General features: G+C 50.0%; 1 protein-coding gene across 3 annotated transcripts in view; it reads left to right on the top strand.

Moving 5' to 3' along the window:
* Window positions 1–14,053, top strand: part of MYH13 (myosin heavy chain 13) — a 67,095-nt gene extending 53,042 nt beyond the window's left edge. For all 3 annotated transcript variants that reach the window (XM_070059951.1, XM_070059952.1, NM_001163066.1), the window contains 13 exon segments: window positions 37–155; window positions 1,716–1,912; window positions 2,309–2,492; window positions 3,566–3,731; window positions 4,994–5,118; window positions 5,870–6,178; window positions 6,256–6,459; window positions 8,422–8,547; window positions 8,811–8,981; window positions 11,268–11,372; window positions 11,472–11,567; window positions 13,444–13,578; window positions 13,955–14,053. In XM_070059951.1, coding sequence (XP_069916052.1) covers window positions 37–155; window positions 1,716–1,912; window positions 2,309–2,492; window positions 3,566–3,731; window positions 4,994–5,118; window positions 5,870–6,178; window positions 6,256–6,459; window positions 8,422–8,547; window positions 8,811–8,981; window positions 11,268–11,372; window positions 11,472–11,567; window positions 13,444–13,578; window positions 13,955–13,969 — 1,952 coding nt within the window. In that variant the 3' untranslated portion in view covers window positions 13,970–14,053.
* Window positions 14,054–15,837: the final 1,784 nt, after the last annotated feature.

Below are 15,837 nucleotides of genomic sequence, written 5' to 3'. Positions count from 1 at the left end.
GGTGGTCAGCCATGCTGATGTGCTTCTCTTTGGTAGGGGAGCTGAACCACCAAGTGGAAGAGAAGGAATCTCTGATTTCACAGCTAACCAAAGGCAAGCAGGCTCTCAGCCAGCAGCTGGAGGAGGTGAAGAGGCAGCTGGAAGAAGAAACCAAGGTAAGGATGCTGCTTCATAGAATAGCAGAGTCAGTGGGACCCGGGGAGCCAGACCATATGACCGCCTCACCCATGAAGCTTGTTGGAAGCCCAATGTCATCAGGAAGTCTTTCGCTTTTCCTCTCTGCCTAGGAGCAAGGCAGGAACCTGCTCTTAAAGGTTAAAAGATCTTGGCATTGGATCTCCTTCCTCGGGACCAGAAAACTCTGCCAAGATGCTCCATGCTCCAGCTCCTCTGGCTCCCAGAGGAGCTGCCATCTCCATCCCATCACAGTACTCACTAGACTATCTCTGCCCAGAAATTCATCCTGGCCACTCAGAAGTCCCTCCTCTTCCTTCTCCATCAGCCTTTGTCACCTGCTGTAGCGCTCACTTTCCAGCTCTCCAAAACGATTGCGTGCTGAGGGCACCCTTGGAACATCCACACACATAAGAACACCATGAAGTTCTTGACTTCACTCTCCGGTTATTTGTGTTTGTAATACTCATCTCCCCATTAACCTGTGAACTCCTGGAGGGCAAAAAATAATTTTTCTGCACTCCGCACACAGTAGGAACCATCAGCAGGATGGTGCACACAGTGGGTGCCTACTACATGCTGCTGATGCGTATTCAAGCATTAGAGTAGGAATCGAGGGGTTGGTGAAGCTGCATACATTGAATTGAGGTGGCTGCGCACTGGCTGAGACTTACAGGGGCACTTTTTGGAATTTCGCCAAGCTCCATCTTTCTCTTCTGAATGAGGAGAGAGAAGGTCCACCGTGGGAACAGGGCTGTCCTTTGGCCAGGATACAGTGGCTGATAGGTTTTCCGTCCTGGGCAAAGTTCTATTATTTATTTGCCTTATTCAAAGGACGTCAATATATGAATTGCTACACGGAGTCAACAGAACTCTTTCATTGATGGTGTGACCACTATAGCTGTAGCTGAACTGTTCCCCTCTCCTGCTGGGAGTGAACAAGTGACAGAGGTCTCTGGCTGTGTCCTCCTCTGCTTGAGAAGAGGCCAAGCTGTCACTACAGCACAGCCCTCACTGGCAGTCCCCGATGTGGGGACACAGCCGATTCCCAACACCAAAACCTACTTTTAGATTTTTCATGGTCACAGCATCACATAACATGACATCAAATAGTGAGAAAATTATTCCCTTTTTAATTCTGTTTCAATCCTTCTGATTATATGCAGGGAAAGCCTTCAATTTGTATAATAGCTCTCCAGTATTTGTTTATATACCTTATTAAGAAATAGAGAGCAGGCCCCAGGCATGGAGCCACAGCAGGCAACGGCTCCTTAGGTAGATGGTGATGATGTCGCTTTATTTCCATTTCATTTACTATGGTTACTTTCTGTTTACAGCAAACATTAATGATTTTCCATTTACTGGAGTATAATAGTTTTTTTAAAATACATATATTTAAATAAAATTAAGAAGTCAACTAAAAGTAGGTGATATGCTGATACGATTGGTGAAGGAGGCATGGGGATGATTCAGGTTGGCAGAAACCCTAACTTGGAACAGAATCAGATGGTTTCACAATTTATCACCATTGTAATCCCCAGGCCAAGAATGCGCTGGCCCATGCCCTGCAGTCCTCTCGCCATGACTGTGACCTACTGCGGGAGCAGTATGAGGAGGAGCAGGAAGCCAAGGCCGAACTGCAGAGGGCGCTGTCCAAGGCCAACAGTGAGGTTGCCCAGTGGAGGACCAAATACGAGACGGACGCCATCCAGCGCACGGAGGAGCTGGAGGAGGCCAAGTATGGGCTCCAAGGTTTACAGCAGGGCAGGTGGCCCCAGCACACAAGCCACAGGGCAGAGACGTTTTCCACTCTTGACTGTCCCTTCCCTCCCAGGACCTCTGTGGCTTCTTAAGCATTCAGATAGTGTCCTCTGCCTTCTCAGGGTATCCCTGTCCTGCCCCTGAGAAACTGCCATTCCACCTGACCCCCAGGTTGGCTCCACGGGGACCTGCTTTGCCACCAAGCACGGTGGGATTCTTTAGGAGAGAGATGGATCCTCTCCACTCATCACATTCTAGACCTTGGTTTTATCAAAGCCCAGTCCCTTCTAGACTGTGCATTTCTCTCCCAATCTCTTTGCTTACCTTCTGAAATATCCCACATTCCAAGAAAAGGAAAATATGGTTCTCTTAGGAAAAAACTGGCCCAGAGGCTCCAGGAGGCAGAGGAAAACACGGAGACAGCCAACTCCAAGTGCGCTTCCTTGGAGAAAACAAAGCAGAGACTTCAGGGAGAGGTGGACGACCTGATGCTGGATTTGGAGCGAGCCAACACAGCCTGTGGCACCCTGGACAAGAAGCAGAGGAACTTCGACAAGGTGCTTGCCCAACTGCTTAAGGGTAGCAGTGCTCAGAGCCACAGCCTTTCGCACCTGGACACGCAAGGGATGCACATTCAAGGAGGCCCCCAGCCATAGCACTGATGTCCAGTTCAGGGATTTTGGAGTGTCTCTACTTTTTTGACAATCTCTCACAACATAATTTTATTTTTAGTTAACACTAACTAGAAGTATATTGAGATTGCTATACAGATTGAGAATCCCTAATCTGAACATCTGAAATCAGTCCAAAGAGTCCAAAGCACAAAACTTTTGGAACATCAGCGCATCGGCACTAGTGGGAAGTTTCATGCTTGACCTCATGTAACAGTGTAAATACAGGTGCACTCAAAATACTGTGTCAGAGTACCTTCAGGCTACATGTATGAGGTATACATGAGATACAAATGAATTTAGTGTTTAGACTTGGAACCCATACCCAAGATATTTCAGTAGGTATACGAAAATATTCCAAAACAACAAAAAATCTGAAAGCCAAAACACTTTTGGTCTCAAGAATTTCAGATAAGGGACACTCCACTTGTATTTCTAAGAGTCCAGCACAGTGGGCCAGTGTTGTGATGCAGTGGGTTAAGCCACAGCTTGCGACACTGGCATCCCTTGTTGAGTGCCAGTTTGAGATCTGGCTGCTCTGTTTATGATCCAGTTTCCTGATAATGCATCTGGGAAGGCAACAGAGGATGGCCCAAGGGCTTGGGTCCCTGCCACCCACATGGGACAGTTCCTGGCCCCTGGCTTTGGCTGGCCCAGACTTGGCTGTTAAGTCTATCTTTGTCTTTTACTCTCTCTCTCTCTCTCTCCCTCTCTCCAACCACCCCCTTGCCTTTCAAATACATAAACAAATCTTTTTCAAAAACAAAACAAAACAAAAAAGAGTCTGGCAGATCCCCTGCAGGGACATCAGAGCTTGGAGCCCTGATCTAGGATGGGGCCCGCCCTCTCCTCTCCCTCCAGGCCCTGAGGACAGAAGGGGGAATCTTGGCTTTGGGGGGCCCTCTCCCGCCCTCCCCAGCCCTGGCCTGCTTCTCACACATCCCTTGATCGTCTGCTAGGTCCTGGCAGAGTGGAAGCAGAAGCTGGATGAGAGTCAGGCTGAGTTGGAAGCTGCTCAGAAAGAGTCCAGGGCCCTGAGTACTGAGATCTTCAAGATGAGGAACGCTTACGAGGAGGTGGTGGAGCAGCTGGAGACGCTGCGTCGGGAGAACAAAAATCTGCAAGGTGAGCTTGTTCCGCACCCAGGGGTGCACAGTTTCCCCTCCACCTCTGCCAGCCCCTCCCCATCTAACCATGGCCATCTCCAAACACCTTTTCTTTTGTTCTTTCTATTTTTTTTTAAAGATTCATTTATTGACTTGAAAGGCAGAGTTACGGAGAAAGAGAGGGAGAGATGAGACAGAGAGATCTTCCATCTTCTGGTTCACTCCCCAAATAGCCACAATGGCAAGGCCCAAGCCAGGAGCCAGGAGCTTCTTTCAGGTCTCCCACGCGGGTGCAGGGGCCTCAGCACTTGGGCCACCTTCTACTGCTTTCCAGGCCATCAGCAGGGAGCTGGATTGGGAGTGAAGCAGCCAGGACTGAACCAGCGCCCATATGGGATGCGGGTATCACAGGTGGCAGTGCAACCTGCTACACCACAGTGCCAGCCCCCAGATGCCTTTTCTTTTCCATGGCCTTACAAAATCCTCACCCACCATCCCTCACATTTCCTCAGTTTTCCCAAAGGCCCAAACCCATTTTTTAAGAATTTATTCATGAGACAGCTCTCATGTACTGGTTCACTCCCCCAAACGCCAAGGCTGGGCTGGGCCAGAGCTGGGAGTCAGGAACTCAACCCAGGTCTCCCACATGAGTGGCAGGAGCCCAATCACTTGAGCCATCCCTGCTGCCTCCCAGGGTCTGCCACTGCTGGAAGCTGGAGCCAGGAGGCAGAGCTGGGAATCCAACACAAAGAGTGTAATATGGCTTTGCAGGCATCTTAACCACTGGGCTGAATTCCCGTTTTCCCATGCCATCTTAATGTAAGTCATAGCAGCAGCCACGTCTCAATTTTGATAACTGAAGACACGATGGGTTGCTAAGCTCACTGCTCTGTTAGAGAACAAGAGGTTCTATGAGTGACTTTGTATCCTTGTGCATGACACCAAATCCTTTAGGACACCGGTCTCTGGGCCTACAAAACTGTCAGGCCGGACTGGACATTTCTAAAGCCTCTTCTGCTCTGCGCATTGTCCTCACAGTGTTTTCCCCCTGGTCCTCTGTGACTGTTTGGTCCACTCAGTGAAGCTGTAAGATTCTGAAGTCTTCTTTGCTTGTCACTCAGCACATCTGGGTCTCGCCCACACCTCCTGTGAACAGCTTCCCGGTGTTCGCTCCTATAGAAATGTCACGAAGGATTTGCCAACCCCCTGATTGCCTGACAAATGCCTAAGCTGTCAACCAGCGCCTGCAGAAACAACCTAACTCAAGCCTGTCCTTTGCAGAAGAGATTGCCGACCTAACCGAGCAGATGGCAGAAACTGGCAAGAACCTTCAGGAAGTGGAAAAGACCAAGAAGCAGGTGGAGCAAGAAAAATCAGATCTGCAGGCTGCCCTGGAAGAGGCGGAGGCAAGTGGCTGGGATGAGACACTCGGGAGCTCGGGAGGGCAGGAAACTGAAAGAGGCAGCGCTTGACCACCCTGTGGCCCTTCCAGGAGGCACCGAGTCTCCACTGGGAAGACCGCCCAGGCAGCCCTGGTGGCTGAAACCGCTGTACTTTGCTGTTACTATCTTGGTATGCTCAGCACCTGGCCTGCTTCGAAAGTAACTAAATGTGTTTTCCCACTGGGAAGCAAAAAAAAAAAAAAAAAAAAAAAAAAAAATCACCTACAGGTCCTGAAAGCTGGCCCACTGGCCCAGACCCCTCAGAGATCCTTCTATCAGAGTCTCACGTGGTCATCTTGGGCTCTCGGGACTCCTGTACGGGCAGGCAGGGACTTCAAAAGTTTTTGCACCAAAACAAACATGTCTTTGAATTCCACGTTCCATGGACTTCTTGAAGTAGCCTCGTAGAATCAAAGTAGATCCAGGGTCTCTCTGTGTCATCAACAGTTGTGGTCAGTGCAGGACGCTTGGTTGAGATGCTGAGAGGAAAGTCTGAACTAATGCAGGACAGCTGGAGGCCAATCGCCCCATCCTTGTAGATGGTGGGTTAGCTCCCGATTCCAACAGATAACAACAACCTTTTTACTAATTCGAAAAAAGAGGTTCTGTGTCTCCCAAGACCCAAGATCACTTCTTAGAGACCCAGTTTATCACAACAGGTATGCTATGGGGTGATGTAACAGCCTTCCCAATCACCTGCTTCCCTGTTTATCAGGGTTCCCTGGAACACGAGGAGAGCAAGATCCTCCGCGTGCAGTTAGAGCTGAACCAGGTAAAATCCGAGCTGGACCGCAAGCTCACGGAAAAGGACGAAGAGATGGAGCAGCTGAAACGCAACAGCCAGCGGGCAGCCGAGGCCCTGCAGAGCGTGCTGGACGCGGAAATCCGGAGCCGCAATGACGCCCTGCGGCTCAAGAAGAAGATGGAGGGGGATCTCAACGAGATGGAGATCCAGCTGGGCCACGCCAGCCGCCAGGTGGCGGAGACGCAGAAACACCTGCGCACCGTCCAGGGCCAGCTCAAGGTGAGGCCCGCGCCGAGCCCGAGCCCGAGCCCGAGCCCGCCCTGCGGCTCTGGCCTCACTCCAGGTTCCCCTGCCAGGATTCCCAGCTGCACCTGGACGACGCCCTGAGGAGCAACGAGGACCTCAAGGAGCAGCTGGCCATGGTGGAGCGCAGGAACGGCCTCCTGCAGGAGGAACTGGAGGAGATGAAGGTGGCCCTGGAGCAGACGGAGCGGACCCGCAGGCTGTCGGAGCAGGAGCTGCTGGACGCCAGCGACCGCGTGCAGCTCCTGCACTCGCAGGTGCGCCCGCCCACCCCGACCCCACTCTGGGGCCCTGCGCTGGAGGGAAGCCCGCCGTGCCTCCCAGATACTGCGCAGAACCAAGTCTCCTTAAGCTTGCTCCTGGGAGTAACCGGCTCCTGACAGACGTCTGAGCTTTCTTCAATCCAAATAGAAAGACAGCTCCCCCCACCCCACCCCCACCCCGTTTGTTGTGGGGAAGTCAGAAAGGCTTGTTGCATAGAGCACGCCTGAAGGCTCCCCTTGTCTGAAAAGCCGGGAGCAGAGTGTGGCAGGTTTTGGTTTCTTCAGATTTTAGAATTTATGTAATGAAATATCTTGCTCTGAACACAAAATCCAGGTATGTCACATACATCCTACACAAGTGGTCTAAAGGCCATTTTAGACAGTCTCTTTAATGCCTCTGAGTTTTGACTGCAACCTTCACATGAGGTCAAGGGTAGGATTTTTCCACTTGAGCCGCCATGTTGGTGCTCAGAAAGTGTCAGATTTGGGGGTGTTTTAGATTTTGGATGTTTGGATTAGAGATGATCAATCTGTATCATATAAACTAAAATCTTACAATGTTAGGATTTTCTTTCAAAATAACTTACTATTTTTAATGGAAGTTTTTAAAAAGTCCCTTTTTGCAAAAATATAAAAGACAAATAAAATGCCCAAGACAAAAAAAAAAAAAAAAACTGTAGCATTGGCATTTTGGGTTGTGAATTGCAGGAATATCATTCTATTTTGTAAAAATGGGATCAGTGTTTTACATTTTCATTGGCCAATGTTCATGAATACACTTATGAATACACTTGTACTCCAACCTCTTTGAATAGCCTTCTATGATACAGTTTATAAGGACTGAAATTCAGGCTGTTATAATTGTGTATTGAGGCATTTTACTTAACCAGTCCTCCATGCCTGGTTAGTTTAGACTCCCCCCAGCCTGCAAAAAAATGTTTTAATGTTAGAGAAGCTATTGTGATAAGCTTCCTCTTAACTTTCCACATAATCTGTGATGACTACTGCATTAATATTTCTACAAGTAAATAAATTCCTAATTATAAAATATCAGTGTCAAAGCAGCAAATACATTTAAGATATATTATAAATTATCTTTAGCAAGACTGTCTCAGGGTTCATTCCAATTGGGAAAACATGTAAGAGCTCTTTTCTATAAATTCCCCCAAAACCTTAGGTATTATTTTTTAAAGCCTCACCAGTTTTATTCTTGGAACACACCTCATTGGGACTTTCAGAATTTTTATATTACAAATGAGGTAGAACATTTAATCATTTTGTTGGCCATTTGTATTTCTTCTGATGAGTTTTACCTATTCTTTTGGACCTTTTTTTAAATTATAAACTGTTGTATTATTTCTACACAGACACTTCAAAAAGTTTGAGGAAAATGGAATTAAAAGATGAATTTATTTTGGTGCAGGAACTTTTGAAATCCATGCATACCAGGAATCTTCAAAGAATTCATGGAAAATATGTATTCTGAAAATACTTCATGGCTTTCAAAACTTGTTTTTGCATCAAAATAAGTTTTTAATTCCATTTTTCCATGAATCTTTTGAAATACCCTAGTATGTTAAGAAAGTGAATTATTTTTCTCTGTAATAAACATTGTAAATATTTCTAGCTTGTCCTCAGCCTTACAATTCAACTTCTATTTTGACTTGTAGAATTATTTATCATTTTAGATAGGTATTTCTATCAGGCATTTCTTTAACTGAATACTCTATCCATCCTCAAATATCTGAAATTCTACCCTTATCATTCACGGGGTTCTTTGATGTACAGTTCTTGGGTCTGGTTCAGGACTTCCTGTTTGCTGAAGAATGCCACAGTACCTAACATGTCACCCACGTGGACTAGAAGAACCAAAACAGGATCGTGATTCGGTTCCGTCCCCCTTCCCATTATTCGAAGTGCCCTGACTACACCCCTGACATTTAATTGTTCCCATAGAACACCAGCCTGATAAACACCAAGAGAAAACTGGAGGCTGACTTGGCTCAGTGCCAGGCCGAGGTGGAGAACTCTCTCCAGGAGTCCAGGAACGCAGAGGAGAAAGCCAAGAAGGCCATCACGGATGTAAGCGCTCTCCTTGCTTTTTAGAGATGCTGCTTGGAGATTATCCACGAGGGCTTCTGAGCCAGGGCACCGCAGGAAGCTCTGGTGTCCTTATGGCTGTCATGGGAGGGGGTTAGTCACTCTGAGGCAAGGAGGGAAGCGATGATGGGCCCAGGTCAGGGAGGGCAGCTCAACTTGCCCAGGACCCTCCTTAACCACCTCGTTCCTCAGCTCCTGGTGGGGATGGGAGGGTGGCCCAGTGACATGTCTGTGATCTTAACCAGGCGGCCATGATGGCGGAGGAGCTGAAGAAGGAGCAGGACACCAGCGCCCACCTGGAGCGCATGAAGAAGAACCTGGAGCAGACGGTCAAGGACCTGCAGCACCGCCTGGACGAGGCCGAGCAGCTGGCGCTCAAGGGCGGCAAGAAGCAGATCCAGAAGCTGGAGAACCGGGTATGTGGTCAGAGAGGCTTCCCGTGGGGCAGCGCCGTTCAGTTCAGCAGCCTCGGCAGAACCACGGTCTAAAACCGTGAACTGGGGCAGGGCTGTCGACTGAGCAGACTGCAAATTTCACTCGGAGACTATTTACAAGACCAAATTCCCCAGCTGATTCTCTTCCACCTGCCCTTACGTCCCCACACTCCCAAGTCCACTGTGATTTGCTGGTGCCCCAGTAACTGTGGTATAAGAATGTGTTTTAATGTTCATCTTCTGTTTTCTATGTGGATTCATGTTTCCACACATAAATGGGAAAAAAAAATTGTACAACCATAAAATTACCCGTTTGGGTATAATGTACATTTTAGACTATGCTTAATTTGATAAGGACTGCCCCATCCTACTTAGACTCTGTAGTCTCCTTTTGTCTTCCACTCTTGGGTCTCCATCTCTTCCCAGCTTTCCTAATCTCTAAACACGGCCTGTGGTTCTTGGCACATTGCTCCCTCCGTCCCCACCGCAAGGTGACAGGTCTTCCTCCAGAGATGTTGAATCTTCCTGCATGCTAAAGTCCCGCATTTTCTTGAACAGAGAGCATATTTTGTTGCTTTTTTGTTCAGTTTCTCTGCTGATTGTTCCCTTGGGTTCCTGTAGCCCTTGGCTTTTCCCTTTAGACCTGTGATGTTTTGTTTCAAACATGTTGGAAGCAGGCAGCACCAGCAGTTGATATCTTGGAGAACGGCTGGGCTGTACAGAGGTTACTAGAATACCTCTGTTGTCCTGGAGGGAGAGGAAATGAAAGAGCAGGAGGGAAGGAGGAGGAGGAGGAGGAGGAGGAAAAAAGAAGGAAATAACTCTTCCCAGCAGGACAGCTCCCAGACACCCTCTCTTTAATTGTGAAAGGGTTTTGTTTGTTTGTTTGTTTGTGACACAAAACAAGGCCAAAGACATATGAACAATAACAGTAAACACCAAGGAAGTTAGACTTCCTCCCAAAATTCTTTAAATGGTGATTTTCAGTCATTTCCACTCCTATTCCATCAAAGTGAGTTTCAGCCTGCCTGTCTTCAGAGGCCCGCCCATGGGGGAGGGGTTAGGGCCACCTTCTGGGAAACTTTGCATCCTGGGTGGGCAAGGAGCCTTCAGGCCCCCCTCGCCCTGACATGAACCCCCCAAATGCCTGGTTTTCGAGATCCCACAAACCTTACACAGTACTCCCAGGAAAACAAGGGGAGACTCTGATGGAAGAGTTCCCAGGCCCATGAGGTGGGGCATGGGGGTCTTTTTGGAATGGTGTGTGCAGTAAACCTCTCCTACTAGAAGCTCTGGGGGCCATCTATTGCATCTCCAAGCCCAGAGTCACCCCCTCTGTGGTCGCTGGGATTCTGGTGACATAGGGCACAGGGCTGGCCCCTACATACCTCCCCCACCTGGATCTCTCTGGATTGCGGAGCTGGGGCCACAGTCAGTGACCTGCACGCTCAGGGACTGGCGTCTCCCCTAAAGACTCTGGGAAACACAGACGCAACTCTGAAATTCACACCGCCTGTGTAGCACTTGCTCCTCCTCAAAATGCTTCCAGGTACTTTGCCTAATTTTGTCCCATGTTTGTAGCAGGACAATCTCTGTGCAAGGACTTAAACGCCATCCTAAACATACACAAAGACTTCAGAAAGTTCACGGAAAATGCACATTATTAAAAGCTATGCATGGATTTCAAATTTTTTTTTTTTTTGCACCAAAATTAACTTACCGTTGAATCCCACTTTTCCATGAACTGTTTGATTTGCCTTGGCATAGAAAGTCATGCTCAGGGATGGCTACTGACTTACTTCAGACCTGTCAGCGGGGCCTGGTCTACTCTGTCTGCTCCTGGTCCGGGTCCTCTGCACACCTCCTGCTGCCTGACTTTATCAGGAACTGGGCCACCGTGAGCACTTGTGCAAGGTTCACCTGCAGGGACAAGCTGGGGCTCAAGTCCTGCCGACACTGCCCTTGACAGCCCGCACAGCTGGAGGAAGGCTCGTCTTCCACAAGCTGGACCCAGCAGTTAAGCTCCGTGTACCTGACCCTGCCTCTGCCCGAAGAGGATGCCTTGTTCTAGCACAAGGCTTCTGCCACGTGGGCTAGCAGTGGCCCTGCAGATAAAATGTGGCTCCTACACCCTAGGCTGAGACACTTCTGCAGACTATAATTCAAGGAAACCGATCTTGAGTTCACTCTACAATGCCTGGCACACGAGTCCACGAGAGAAGCCCCAGGGATCTGCCCTGACTTCTGTGTCTTCTTGTCCCCAAGCAGGTACGGGAGCTGGAAACCGAGCTGGACGCGGAGCAGAAGAGGGGAGCCGAGGCTCTGAAGGGGGCCCACAAGTATGAACGCAAAGTCAAGGAAATGACGTACCAGGTAGAGGTCTCGCCAACAAACCCAGCAGGTGTGGCATGGGAAAGCCCCAGCGGAGGAAGCTGGGGCGGCGGACCCCTGCCACCGACGCTCTGTTTGCAGGCTGAGGAGGACCGCAAGAATTTTCTCAGGCTCCAGGACCTGGTGGACAAGCTGCAGGCCAAGGTCAAGTCCTACAAGAGGCAGGCTGAGGAGGCGGTGAGTATGGGGCACCCCCAGAGTGCTCACAGCTACCTGGGTCAGGGAGCGCCTGGGGTCTAGGGCCTCAGTTGGCATTTGCAAACCATGAACACAGGCTGGTCCCTCCCCTGGTCCCTACTTCTACTACCTTTATGCCCCACCTGGGCCAGATACCTCCATCCTCTTCATTCTACCCTGACTCTCCCTACTCACCCCAGAGTATCTCACTGAGCCCATCCTGCACTTACCTTGCCACTCCTTCGCCATCCCTGCCCACCCAACCAGCTCTCCCTGCCCTCGCATCCTGCTCTGGGACATCCCATCCCAATTGGCATCATCCCCCTCACCCCACTCTCCCTGGTTCCCACCATACACTTCTACTCCCACCACCCCACTCCCTCCTGTTGATCTGCCCTTGATCCAATGGGTGAAATGGACAGGGAGGAAATGGAATGGTCTGGAACCCATGTTCCCCGACAGAAACTCTGCAGGGGGCCTGGATCTGAGGGGTGCGAACAGCAGGAAGTCAAGGTGGTGGAAGGGGAGGCTTTCTATTTTGTAGAAAAGAGATGTTTGATGCCGTGATTAAGATACTGCCTGAGACACCAGCACCCCACTGGAAGCACCTGGGTTCAAATTCTGGTGTCAATCTGGATTCTGAATTTCTGCTAGTGTGCACCCTGGGAGGCAGCAGATGTTGGCTTAGGCGCTTGGGCCCCTGCCACCAACATAGGAGACCCAGATGGAGTTCCTGGCTCCTGGCTTAGGCCTGGTCCAGCCCTGGAGGCTGCAGGCATTTGGGAAGTGAACCAGCAGATGAGAGCTCTTCATCTCTCAAATCAAGTAGATAAATAAAAAAATTTTTTAAAAAGACAAATCATCTGGGAAACTCTAGGTTACACAGAATTGAACTGCATGCTTTGTTTCAATGAGCTCTCAGTTTCTGTAGGTATTGTGTTAAGAGGCATTCTAAAGGCTGGTACTAATCCTCCACCTGCGGCACCAGCACCCTGGGTTCTAGTCCCGGTTGGGGCGCTGGATTCTGTCCCGGTTGCTCCTCCTCTAGTCCAGCTCTCTGCTGTGGCCCGGGAGGGCAGTGGAGGATGGCCCAAGTGCTTGGACCCTGCACCCCAGGGGAGACCAGGAAAAGCACCTGGCTCCTGGCTTCGGATCGGCGCAGCGTGCCAGCCATAGCGGCCATTTAGGGGGTGAACCAACGGAAGGAAGACCTTTCTCTCTGTCTCTCTCTCTCTCTCTCTCACTGTCTAACTCTCCTGTCAACAACAATAAAAAAAAAAGGCATTCTAGAACATAGCATTTCCCACACTCAATGGACTGGGCACCTTCTCACTGTATGCAAAGCCTCTCACAGAACTATTTTTCTAAGGAATAAAATTCGGAGACCCTCTCTGCCCTTGACAAGGGACCGAGCATGTGACTTCTTGGTGGCCCTCTCTCCAGCGTGCCTAGGAGCCTGGTCAGCTGATCAAGAGGCCAACTTAGCCAGGACCCCTTGACTTGTACAATGGCCTAACCTTGGACAGGCGGTACTGGGCAGAGGCACAGGACAAGGGGCCTCGGGCCATTGGTCTCTGACACATTTAGAGACTTGGGAGAACTCTGGAACTCTTGGGTGCCCTGCAAAAAGCTCTGGGGGACAGAGAGCATAGGTGAGGGGTACAGGGGAGCATGAAGAGGGGGGTCCCAGGAGGGGCCAGGTGATCCCAGGCAGCATTCAAGGCCACGTTCTCACACTCAGAACTCAGCCCACCTCCACTCTGCTGCCAGGGAATCCCGGGCCTGCCCTCTCCTGGCCGCCCGCCTCCCCAGTTTCTCCAAGTCACGCCAAGGGACCCGAAGCCTCAAACCCCCCCCCCCCCGCCCTTCTATTCAGGAGGAGCAGGCCAACACGCAGCTGTCCAGGTGCCGCAGAGTGCAGCACGAGCTGGAGGAGGCGGAGGAGAGGGCCGACATTGCCGAGTCCCAGGTCAACAAGCTCAGGGCCAAGAGCCGAGACGTGGGGGGCCAGGTAAGCGCGGCTCCCTGGGAGGAAGACCCAGGGTGGCCCAGACACTGTGCTGGGAGAGCGTGGAGGGTACGAGCTGAGCGAGGGCCCCGTGGCTATAGGCTCTCGGAGAAGGAGCAGAGAGACATGGGAGGCGCAGACGTGTGACCTCTGCCTCTCCTGTGGCTGTACTTGGTGTTCAGGAAACCCCTGCTTTTCAGGGACTTGGTCCTGTCCCCAGCGCCTGGCCTTTGGCTTGTGTGGACACGGCACAAAGGGACACAATGCCATCCTTAACGTTTTTCGGAAGTTCCGGACCCTGGGCTGCTGCACTTGAAGGTAACGCCCAGCCCCCCATCCATGGCGCTCATTTCCTGTGTATGATTTTTTTCTCTCACAGAAGATGGAAGAATGAGGCCCTCCTGAGCTCATTGCCATGGGACACCTGCAGGAGAGAGGAGGGAACTGTGTGAGAAATAAATTCTCCTAAATGCTGCGAGTCCTGGCTCCGCTGTATTTATTGTCGTGGTCCGTTTCTCTTCGTGGGGTTGATTTTTAGATTCTTGCCTGTTCTATTGTAAACACAAGACAGCATAAGAAATGGGAAAGTGGAGCCTCCTTGCCCCATAGAAAGGTGAAAATCCAAGAGAGAGAAATCACTGGGTAAACATTGGTTACCCCATACCCGTGAGGATAGCCATTATCCAAAAGACAAATGGTAAGATTTGGTGACGACATGGAGAAAAGGGAGCTGCTGTTCACTCTTGGTAGGAATGTAAATGGACACCATCATTAAGGAAGACAGTGTGAACAGACTTGGGAAATTCAAAGGAGAACGACCCCGTAATCCAGCAATCCCACTTCTGAGCATATATCCAAAGGAAATGAAATCACACGTTGAAGAGAGAGCCTCACTCTTAGGTTCATTGCAAACTACTCACAATAGCCAAGTTGGAGAATCAACCTAAATGTCCATCAGTGAGTGAATGGGTAAAGACAATATGGTGTGTAATTATATAGTGGAACGCTATGCAGCCTTAAAAGCAGAAATCCTGCCATTTGTGACAGCACGGTCACAGCTGGAGGATGCTGTGTTAAGTGAAATAAGCCAGACACACACACATTGACAAATCTCACCCGATCTCACTTACACACACTTGAGGAATTCAACACAGCCAAACTCACAGAAGCAGAAGACAGGCCGGTGGTGGCCAGGGGCTGGAAGTTGGGGAAAGCGTTGATCCTAGAACGCAAACTTCCAGTGATGCAAGATGAGTGAGTTGTGAAGGCCTAATGCATGGTGTGGGGCCACAGTTAGTTACGTATCACGTGTACTGATATGAGAACAGCAAGCTATACACTTTGTATGTGTACAGTTGCTGCTCGTTGATTATACCTCACTGAAGCCAAGAAGACATAGATGCTTAGACATATGGAGGGAGGGAAGGAAGGGGGGAGGGAGAGTGGAAGGGAGGGAGGAAAATAGGAAAATAGGTAGGTAAAGGCCCTTTCAGATAACTTCCAGCACACCTTCTTCCTAGGAACTCATAATTCTTGAAAGTTCCACTTCCTATTTTCTCCCTAAATTTGCATACAAAACATCGAGGCCTGGGTGAATCAAGCATTCTGACTATAGTTGACCCTGGAAGTCTTAGACGCCTAGGCCAGTGCCTTTGCCTCCCATCCCTCTTAGGGGCTGTGCCATACGATTCTCTCAGGCACCCATAGCTCCCATGACATCTGAGCAGGTAGTCGACACTGTCAAATTCATCTTCTCCTGGGAAAAGAGATGCTTTGGAGAAGACTGGATGGGGCCCAGCTATCCCACCCTGCTCCTCCTTCCAGCTGGGGTAACTCCTCTCCCTCTGCATGGATCTTCCTCATGGTACCCAGGACCAAGAGGAGAAGGAGCCCTGGGACCAGGGAGCCATTAACTTTAAAAGTCCAGGCTGAGTGCAGGCCCAAGCACTGTCTTCATTCCCTCCCCACCAAAGAGGAAGCCGCTGCTAGGTTCAGGTCTCCCCTGGATCCTGAGCCCACGGATCCTGACTATGTCGATTTGCTCACCGTGAAGGCACACACAAGATGGAATAAGGACCGTTATGGATAGATTAGGAGTGGGCCCAGGATTCTGGCAAAGTTGGGTAGAATCTTGGTGCTGTCACCTCCCAGCTGTGAATGCTGGGGACAGTTATTCTCCTCTCTGCACCTCAATTTCCCTGTTCCATCAGGTGGAGACAACAATAAAAATCCCAGCTCCACTGAGAGGGATGGCATCTCAAT

Source organism: Oryctolagus cuniculus, chromosome 17 (assembly GCF_964237555.1).
Source record: "Oryctolagus cuniculus chromosome 17, mOryCun1.1, whole genome shotgun sequence".
Taxonomy (NCBI): domain Eukaryota; kingdom Metazoa; phylum Chordata; class Mammalia; order Lagomorpha; family Leporidae; genus Oryctolagus; species Oryctolagus cuniculus.
This window is presented reverse-complemented; position numbering and strand designations above follow the sequence as displayed.